The 10,908-nt window shown below is 37.2% G+C and overlaps 2 protein-coding genes across 4 annotated transcripts in view; one reads left to right on the forward strand and one right to left on the reverse strand.

The window, feature by feature from the left end:
• Positions 1-10,908, reverse strand: part of LOC125858059 (uncharacterized) — a 280,326-nt gene that overhangs the window by 230,422 nt on the left and 38,996 nt on the right. The window lies entirely within an intron of this gene.
• Positions 623-10,908, forward strand: part of LOC125858033 (DNA mismatch repair protein MSH3) — a 19,897-nt gene continuing 9,611 nt past the window's right edge. The window contains exons 1-7 of the mRNA XM_049537706.1: positions 623-1,719; positions 4,519-4,713; positions 4,939-5,103; positions 7,938-8,036; positions 8,121-8,369; positions 8,675-8,926; positions 9,002-9,133. Coding sequence (XP_049393663.1) covers positions 757-1,719; positions 4,519-4,713; positions 4,939-5,103; positions 7,938-8,036; positions 8,121-8,369; positions 8,675-8,926; positions 9,002-9,133 — 2,055 coding nt within the window. The 5' untranslated portion in view covers positions 623-756. The remainder of the gene's footprint in view (positions 1,720-4,518; positions 4,714-4,938; positions 5,104-7,937; positions 8,037-8,120; positions 8,370-8,674; positions 8,927-9,001; positions 9,134-10,908) is intronic.

Genomic DNA, 10,908 nt, shown 5'->3' on the forward strand with positions numbered 1-10,908 from the left:
AAAGATTAATATTATAAATATACTGTCATAAATTATGAAAATATTTGACAAAAAGATAGTCTATCAAGTATAACTAAAAAATAAATAACTTACAATATGAAATATTAAGTCAATACTACTAAAATAAATGAAATTGAAAATTACATAAGTTCTAAATTTGAAAATAAATTTAATGTAATACTCCATGTCAAATTTCAATATAACGAAAATATGACCTATTTAAAAATTAGAATACTAACAAAATTATGCTAATAAAAAATCAACATAAAATAAATAAATTAAAAAGATAATACGAAAAATCACATGAAATCACAAGAAGTAAAAGTTGAGAATGTGAAAGGAAATGAAATATAAATAATATATTTTTAGAATAATAAACATAATAAAGCTAAAACTAAATTAAAACAAAAATAAAATAAAAAAATGAATGAAAAAATAATCAACTTATAATTACACTATATAAATACCAATAATTTATCATCCTCAGAAGTGGAGAATGTAATTGTGTGACTCAAAAATATAACAAAATAATGTAATTACACTCAATTACGCCAAATTCAATTGCCATTACTTTTCAATTGAAAGTTGAGAGTGTGTCGAGTGAAATCGACATAGCGCGCCAATTGACCGTAGCACTACAGTCTACACTGCGAAACCGCCTTTGCACTTCGTACTGTCAAAATCACCCGTCGGAACTCGGAACCACCACTACCACCAGTCACCACCCCGACGATCGCCGCGGTCGGCATTGGTATAATGGGGAAACCAAAACAACAAGTAATTTCCCGCTTCTTTGCACCAAAACCGAAGAACGAAGATGATGCTTCAACTTCAACGACCCCCTGTACTCCACCTCCCAAAATTGCTGCCACCGTCAGCTTTTCACCTGCAAAGCGCTTTAGAACTTCCCAACTCATTTCTCCTCAGAACAAACTTTCTTCTTCTTACGATGATCATCCACCAAAACCCACCAAAACCCCTAAGCTATCAACCCACGTAAATAACCCACCCACTCCTCTTCATAATCCCACTCTCCACCAGAAGTTCCTGGATAAACTTCTAGAACCATCTTACCACCTTTTGGAACCTTCCAAATGTCATGAAATTGCAAATCCCAAGTACACACCATTAGAGCAACAAGTTGTGGAGCTTAAGACTAAGTACCCAGATGTTCTATTGATGATTGAAGTTGGTTATAGGTACAGATTTTTTGGTCAGGATGCAGAAAATGCTGCTAGAGTTTTGGGTATTTATGCACATATGGACCACAATTTCTTGACAGCTAGTGTACCCACGTTTCGGTTGAATATTCATGTAAGGAGGCTGGTGAGTGCAGGGTACAAAGTTGGGGTTGTTAAACAAACGGAAACTGCTGCAATTAAAGCTCATGGCTCGAATAAATTGGGCCCTTTTAGCCGTGGGTTGTCAGCATTGTACACGAAAGCTACTTTGGAGGCTGCTGAAGATGTAGGGGGTGGAGATGAGGGGTGTGGGTCATGTAATAACTACTTGGTTTGTGTTGTCGAGAAGGAAATCAACCTTGAGGGTTGTGGGGATGATGTGAAACTTGGGGTTGTTGGGGTTGAGGTTTCAACTGGGGATGTTGTGTATGGGGAGTTCAATGACAATTTCATGAGGGCTGGGTTGGAGGCTATGATCCTGAACTTGTTGCCAGCTGAATTGCTTGTTGGTAGGCCTATATCTAAGCAGACAGAGAAGGTGATTGTCACTCATTTATTTGAAAATCTATCATAAAACTAAAAGGAACTCTTGGTGTCTCACATTGATTTCCTATTTATGGAGATACAATATTCAGTTTGTGAAGAATTAATTAGAGAATTGGAATCTCTTATTCTCTAAAAGCATAGACTTTTATAACAAGAGCTGCATACTAAATGATCTTTATTAGTAGATTGCTCTGTTGCAGGTTCTTTGTTAATTGAGTCTGCGTTGATTTGGTAAAATGAATTTGCATTTTATTTCTAGATTGAAGACCGAACAGATGGATCTTTAGAAATGGTGTTTCCTTTGAGGGAAGGACTGTAAAACTTGATCACTAAAACACGAGCTGACCATGTGTAAAAGAAGGTTCATTTTTGGCATATCTCTAATGGGGCAAAAATGTACAAGCATGTCATCCTGGTTCAGGCAGTGGTAGAACAACCTCCTCTTTTGGTAAAATAATGGTGACTCTTTATCCTTTGCCACAGCCTGTTGCAAATAAGTTACTATTTTAGGAATGTATGACCTTTTCTGGGGAGAAAACTTGGGTAATACAAACAAGGAAATTATTTGTAAGTAATGCAGACCAGCCAAACTACAAGATGTCTCTCATATAACCAAACTACCAAGAAAGGTGTGTATCCAGGTGAGAGATGAGTGCAGCATTTTAATACTCTATGAATGTTTAGAGTGACCACTCATGTAAATAAGACAGGAAATTGGTTTGATAATTAGTTTGAAGGTAGCACATTTCTTACTTTTGTTTGCCTTGTCCAATATTTCTTGGTAATATCTTCAAGAATCAGAAAATAGAATAGCATTATTGACTTTTTTCTAGCGTTATTGGGCATGAAGATACTGGTTATTATTCAGTTAGAGCTGTGCTTTTGGATGTTCATTTTATGGGAAAAAGTCATCATATTGAAGTTTCTATGGAACTCGTCACAATAAATAAATAATTTGAAGTTTGTATGAAAATGATTTCAATTGAATATCAGAGTTGTCATGATGATGTCGTTGAAAGTGGATCATAAATTATAGTTTGGATCATAATTATCATTAGTAGCTCTCGTTTGTCTAATTAGGACTCATAGCTACAATCAGCGGGAGGTGAGATGCGAATGAAATTGGGAGAGAGAGGGGAGAGGCACGTGAGATTTGCGAGAGAGAGGAGAGATGCTAGACGCAGTCCGTATTCGATGAGTACAGTTTGATACGGATACATTGATACATCTTGTATTCGATATATACAAGCTATCAGAGGGAGGAGAGAGGTGAGCGAGATTGGGAGAGAAGAGAGAGGCGAGCAAGATTTGGGGGGAGAGAGATTTGAGATACTAGATACATGTTGTATTTGACGAATACATGTTGTATCAATGAGTACAGTCCGATACATACATGTTGTTAGAGGGAGGAGAGAGCCGAGCAGGATTGGGAGAGAGAAAGAGAGACGAGAGAGGCGAGCAAGATTTGGGAGAAAGAGGAGAGATTTAGATACAGGCTGTTTTTGACGATAGGTTGTATCAACGAAAACTGTCTGATACATACATGCTTATACAAGTTGTATTCAATACATACAACTGTATCACTTGTATTTATTCGCTTTTGTATCACTTGTATTCTTTCACTCTTATATCCCTTGTATTTGTTCCTGCATTCAGACTGTAACAACAACCATTAAAGTGATACAATTGATATAAGTATCTTCTTCAAGATTGTATGGTGATGCAGCCATTAAAGTGATACAATTGATAAAGTTGATATTACAATTGATAAAGTTGATATAAGTATTTTCTTCTTTTCTTTTTTCGATGTATTCATTCCGTTGTATTTGGAAGAATACAATTGGATGAATTGTATGTCTCTGCCATGGAGATGTACTGTTATCAAAGGCACGCTTAAGCCCTGTAGCGAGGCTCAAAACGCGTCGAGTGGTTCGCCACGCTTAATGTGCGCTTCAATGTCGTCATCAAAGCTGTAAGACATACTTCTCCTTGTGAATGAGCATTTTCTGAAGAGCCGGCGCTACACCATTAATATTTCACTCTATCGTAAAAACAATCATATTCTTTGTCCATATATTTGTTATTCATGCTTAAAATTAATTCGTATGTTTTCTCCATTTGCCCCTTTTCTCAATAAAGTCCACGCTTAATTGCGCTTTGTGCTTAAAGCCCCAAACGAACCTTAGAGCTTTTTTGTGCTTTCGCTTTTGATTACACTGCAGAGAACAAATTGTTACCTGTATCGATGATCTTCTTTGAAATCGTGAGTGACAGATGTTTCAGACTGTATTGGATACAATCCCACATGTATCAGGTGAAATCATGAGGGAGAGATGTATCAGATACAATTCCAGCAAGTCGTTACCCATATCAATATTTTTTCCAAACTTTTTATCTTTATTTATTAATCACAACATCGATACAATATGTATCAGTTGTAATCAGGCTGATACATACTGTATCAATTCCGCCATTGATACAATTGGATGTTTCTGCTGTGGAGTCCCACTATTGGATACAATCTTGAAGGGTAGAAAATAGTGGTACAACCTATGAAGAGGGAGAAAGAGGCAGGAGAGAGAGAGAGAGAGAGAGAGAGAAAGAGAGAGAGAGGAGAGGGAGAGAGAGGTGGTACATATAGAGGGAGAGGGACGAGAGAGGAGAGATTTTCTATAAAACCCTTAGTATAGCTAAGTTGGGTAATAGTCTAAACTATATCTATGTATGGTAAAATAGTAGTTATGTCTGCTTAGTTATGAAGTTTTTCCTTAATTTATTATATTCGTTTCAGCTGCTACTGGCTTATGCTGGACCTGCATCTAATGTTCGGGTGGAGGATGTATCATCAGATCGGTTCAGTGACGGTGGTGCTCTGGCTGAAGTGATGTCTCTCTATGAGGGCATGCAGGAAACTTATTTGTTAGATGTCCAAGAAAAGGAAGAGGCTGAAATGAAAATGCACGAATGCAATCAAATTGCAATCCAGGTGTAATTTCTACTATTCATAGAGTTAGAGGCTGAACTAACTAAATTTTATCTACCATCTATTGGAATCTAAATGTCAAAACTAATATCTTCATATTTTTCTTATGTGCACATGATTATACTTTCTTATTTCATGTTCTTTGCTTTGTCTGTTGGATGGGGTTCACTGGATTTCTCCGTGTATTAGATATATCTTTTTCTCTCATCCATTTATTTTGAATTGTAGGGAATTATGGCAATGCCTCATTTGGCTATACAAGCATTGGGCCTAATTGTTAGGCATCTAAAACAATTTGGTTTGGAAAGAGTTCTGTGCTTGGGAGCTTCATTTCGTCCTTTCTCTAGCAACATGGAGATGACTCTTTCAGCCAATGCACTGCAGCAACTTGAGGTGAGTGGGCTAGTCCTCCCCCCTCCAAAAGCAAATTAAATCGAAGAGAAAAACAAAGACAATTCTTTTGGATAAATTCCATAATTGAACTTGAGTAATTGTTGGATTCCCAGGCATGAATGACACATTTTCTTATTGTTTTCATGTTTTCCTTGCAAAGATTTCTTCTCAAAGCAATAACTGATGGCACTCAAAATTAAAGAAGGATGTGATCATATTTACCTTACGAAAAGAAATAAAAAAGGAAGGAGCGACTGCTGCAATTAATATGACTTTGAATCATGGAGTAAGCAAAATAGCTGGTGTTAGGGGAAACCACCTGTAAGTGTTAACCTCAGTAAAATTGAGCACAATCAACTTAACTTTGCTTTCATGATAGAATCTAAAGTTGCTTCCGTGACAGCATTTATGGTTCTCGGACAAGCAGACTCCATACTGTAACGCGGATAAGCATTTAAACGAGCAACTTTCAATCATCTGATGATTGATTTAATCAAGCCAGCAAAATTGTTATGTAGAGATAGTCTGGATGTGGATAATGTACCTAGTTCAAAGGAAACCAATGGCTCTCTAGTTCCTGAAGTGTTTGTAGGATTGGTAAAACGTCACAAGTTTCTGAACTAGCAAGACTAGAGAGGATAGCTCCCTCCCTCTCAAACCTTGAGGTTGGGAATTTTTGTCACCAAAGGAGCAAAGTGAGGAACACTTTTGACTCACGGAAAGGAGGACTTGTGAGGTTACAAACATTAGAAATCAAGGCTCCAGCACATCCATTCCTTCCCTGTCTCCCCACTTTCTCACACATCATCTTCCTCATTTCTCTGGTTCCTTCCTTGCCTTTCTTCCTTTAGCTCACTGATTTCTCTTCCTTATATGAACTATGGGTAGATCTGTCATTTTGTACAAAGTAGATACTACTCTGGTGAAAGTTTTAAAGATTTTGATCTTTGTTTAATCCAGCCAACTTAGTGCCACACTTGTCTGAACCGAATTGCACATATAGAATTCACATTTTTTTCACTAGTTTGTCATTGAGTCATAGTTAGTGGATTGTTCTATTGATTAATCAGCTTTTACTCTGTTTGTTCAATATATTTGTCACTTTTTACTTTGTGAGAGTTGATAAAATCAATATATATATTTTTGAAACTAGTAACAGTACGACAACAACATACCTAGTGTAGGCCACAAATGGGGTCCGGGAAGGGTAAAGTGTATGCAAGCCTTACCTCTAGGTCCTCTACCTCGTGGAGGTAGAGAGGTTGTCTCCAAAAGACCCTTGACTCAAGTGCAACAAATCAATAAGTTGCACTAACCTTGAAGGAACCATTGTTACTGCCCAATCACCATAACACATCTTCTCCTATCTGAATCCATTGTTCACTTGTGCTAAAATATTGAGCCACCCTTTGTATTTCTCAATCAGTCAACTGCCTTCTAAAAGTAAAGGTCCAACCTTGAGTTGTCGATAATTCTGCATTAGCAATTTGCTGGTGTATAGTAAGGTTTTATATATCTGGAAGGAGTATTTCAAGTTTGTCAGCCTCATGCCAATCATCCTTCCAGAATTTTTCCCCATTTAACACTTTGATTTTTTATTTTTTTTTGAGTAAGCCATTTAACACTTTGATCTTAATATTGGTTTTGAATTCACTCCACAAGTTTCTGATGGATCTCCACAATCTCACCCCATAGGGTGTAGTTACCTCTTTAGTCATCCATTTGCCTTCCTCATATTTTGCTTTTATGGTTTTCCCCACAATAACTGATTGGCACTAGTGAGTTTCCATAACCATTGTTTAGAAGGTCACATCCAGTGTTTTTAAAAGCCAAAGCGCAAAAAGCGATTGGGTCCATGGGGCTTGAAGTAAAAAGCATGAAGTTAAGAGCACACTTCTTTGAAGTGAAGTGTACAAGTAATGGAAAAATTAAAAGAACACATGAATTTATGTAAAGATATGTCACTTGAACCTAACTTAACCTCAAAAGCTAGTTCGAGGGGGAGGATTTCCAAGTCCATATAAGCAGACCACCAGTCCATTTTTTAACTAATGTTGGACATCCGCACCCAACTGGAGCGTGAATCGGGAGCCCAATCATGGATGAACCCAACTCTGATACCATGTAAAGATATGATACCTAGGCCTAACTCAACCCCAAAATCTAGCTCATGAGGGGAGGATTGCCCAAGTCCATATAAGCATACCACTAGTTCATTCCCCAACCAATGTCTAACCCACTCTAACAAGTATTATTATAATCAAATTGTATTAAAGTAACTGATTTCTGCAACCAATTTACAATTGCGCCGATATTAATCCCAATCCTCAAAGATTCAAAGAACCAATGGCTTTCCTTGGGATCACTTGCGCATCATTGTTCGAAGTGCACACTTCTATATAGCATATGGCTTCACCAATCTACAATTGCGCATCAAGTCGCTTCATCGTTTTAAGCTATAAAGCAGTGGCTTTTAATAACAGTGGAGACGTCTGGAGGAATTACTGGGGTTGCTTCTGTTAAGGTTTTGATTAGTTATATAACTATGCAGAGTGGAGAGGAGAATGATTTAGCAATCTTTTTTTCTGGCTAAGAAACATCAAAGATACGTAGCTTGTCAGAGTATCAGGAATTTCAAAAGGAAAAAAAGAAAGATAAACAGTTCTCAAGTAATTTGATTATTATGTATGATATACATTATACAATATACAATATACAATTTGATAGAAGTTTTCTTTCCCTTCTGTCTACTTTACTGCACCGGCAATCTTTTAGCTCTCAGTAGATACAATAGGCATATTTTTTCCCCATTTGTAATTTTACCGATGATGTAGGTTTTGATGAATAACTTTGACGGATCAGAGTCTGGCTCCTTATTGCATTGTATGAATCAGACCCTTACTTTATTTGGTTCAAGGCTTCTCAGGCATTGGGTACGGAGATTTTTTGCTGTTAGTTTGTTGGGTTTTGATAATATGAACATATCGAAGGTACATGTGTAATTTCATATTTTGCAGGTGACTCATCCTTTACGTGATAGAAACATGATAGGTGCTCGTCTTGATGCTGTTTCAGAGATTGCAGAATCTATGCAAACTCATCGAACTTCTCATACTTCTGTCTTAGAGATGGAAGGTGCTGATGTCAGCAGTTCGCAACCAGAGATACATCATATAATTGTTTCAGTTCTGTCCACTATAGGAAGGTCACCAGATATCCAGCGCGGGCTTACAAGAATCTTTCACAGAAAAGCTACTGCTGCTGAGGTGAGGGTTTTTATCTTCTGATTTAATTGGGCAAGATTTTTTTAGCTTTGTACTATGCTACAGTCTCTTATCTGATGGGGAAAATCATCAACTTTAGATAGGTTCTGTCACATATGCAACTAGTTCTGGTAACTACAGACAGGAACCTGTGTTGGGAGATATTGATTTTTGATTACATGTCCAATCAGCCAAGGCTTAGAAAATATATTTTTCCAACAGTGACACAAGCATATATTGTTCCTTGAATTGGTTTTTTGCAGCCTCAACCTTCTTTGAGATGAATTTAATAGGAATTTCTGTGTCAGTTTATTGCTGTCATTCAAGCTATCTTGATTGCTGCAAAACAACTTCAACAGCTTTGCATTATAGAGGACAAAAGTACGAATCTGCAAAGAGAGACCTTGCATTCTGTCCTGTTGAGAAAGCTGATATCAATTGCCTCATCTTCTACTGTTATTAATGGTGCTGCAAAGCTTTTGTCTGCTTTAAACAAGGAAGCTGCTGACAGACAGGATCTTCACAACTTATTTATCATTTCTGATGGAAAGTTCCCAGAGGTTTGTTGTATTCTTTTTCTATGCCATATTTCTTGCCTGCACTTGATTCTTTGACTACTTTCAGTTGGTTCACAGGTTGCTGAAGGTACAAGGAGAGTTGAGTTGGCAAATGAGAAGTTAGACTCATTGATTGTTGTGCATCGCAAGCAGCTTCGCATCCACAAATTGGAGTATACGAGTGTAGCTGGAATCACACATTTGATAGAGGTACATTAGAAGAAGAAGTCATCATATTCCAATCTTTCTCTTGTAATCTCTGTCATGTTAAGTTTTTTTTTTCTTAAAAATGTCTATGTTTTCTTGCTGTTGACAATCTGGAAATATTTTTCTGTGCATTGCTGCTCTAGATCCCGTTTGGCTTAGCTGAATTTAAGTAGCTTTTAAACACCAAATGCTGAAAACACTTTTTAAGTGCTGGAGCTGGTTTTATATAAATACACAGTTTCATATTTGGATAGAAGAGTGAAAACTGAAAATAAGAGTTGATGTGTTTGGAATTGGTAGAGAAGTGCTTATCGATACTTCTTCTGGTACAATGACAAAAATATCCTTAATATGACAACACTATAAAGGAGTTGATTACTTCAATTCATGCTTCAATCCACTTTCAGTTCCAAATTGATTAGGTAAGATTATTTTTAACTATGTCGCTCGGACTCTTTAAATATGTCAAACGGTGTGCGTCGGATTCGCCAAAAGTAGTGTATTTTTGGAGAATCCGACACTGGTGCGATATCGAAAGTGAAGAGTTTGTGCAACTTAGATTTTTAATAAATATAAATTATTTATTTGAATAGCATATAATAAGTTAATAATTTGATTAAAGTGGGAACTATATATGCTTGATAAACTGTTTAGGAAAATTTTAAGAATCTTGTAACCCATAGAATTATCTAATTGTCACTTGTCAGTGAACTATCTCCAAACTACATTCTCATTAACAAATCACAGAAGAATTCATAGGGTACTTGGACTAGGGTGGGGGATATGGGCTCAAGTATGAGGAATAGTTCTTAAGTAGAAACTTGGCTTTCTAGAAGGAAAACTAGTTTTTTTTGGGCATGTAGGTCGCTGTGAGAAACTGAGTGAAAAAGGAAGCAAAGCACTTGCTTTAAGAATAGTTAAAACACAAATTGAATGAGGTCCCAAGGAAAGCTCCCAGTCACTTGCCTTTTGTTTTCATCTTTGCAAGTTTACTCTAGGTTGTTGCCACTATCCAGAGATATTGTGGAGAAGGCTGAGATGGGATAAAGAAGGAAAAGAAACATCAGACTTGGAGCTTTCTTGGGAGCGGTAATTTGACTATTATATAAAAAGTATCAGGATGAACTCTGGTTAGGAGAAGAGAATCTGAAGATCATGTTCCCAGATCTTTATATATTGAGTCTACAACAGATGGACACTGTGGCACAGGTGTGGAGCCCTCAAGGTTGGGATTTGATCTTTAGGAGGGCTTTAAATGACTGGGAGATTGACAGAGTAGCAGAATTACTACAAACACTTTAATGCATTTCCAGGTGTCACTGAAGGTCCTGACACTCCAAACTGGAAAATGCAAAAGAAAGGGATTTTCACTGTGAAGTCTTGTTACTGGAGTTTAAATTCTAATCAGACTATGGAAATGGATTGGCCTTGGAAACTAATTTGGAAAATCAAGATCCCCCACAAGGTTTCAGGTTTCACTTGGTTGGCAATCAGGAAAGCTTGTCTAACCTATGAAGTGATACAAAGAAGAGGTATACAGATTTGCTCAAGGTGTTACATGTGTGGGGAAGAGGCAGAAGTTAACAGTCATCTTTTCTTACACTGCAGAACAGCTGTAAATCTGTGGGACTGGTTCTTATGTATACTTGGAGTTAACTGGGTAATGCCCAAGACTACTTTAGACTTGCTGAGACAGTGGGAAGGAGTGGGCAGAAGAAGAAGATCCAAAGAAGACTGGTGGAAGTGCATCCCAGCCTGCATTTGGTGGACATTGTGGA

Source organism: Solanum stenotomum, chromosome 3 (assembly GCF_019186545.1).
Source record: "Solanum stenotomum isolate F172 chromosome 3, ASM1918654v1, whole genome shotgun sequence".
Classification (NCBI taxonomy): Eukaryota; Viridiplantae; Streptophyta; class Magnoliopsida; order Solanales; family Solanaceae; genus Solanum; species Solanum stenotomum.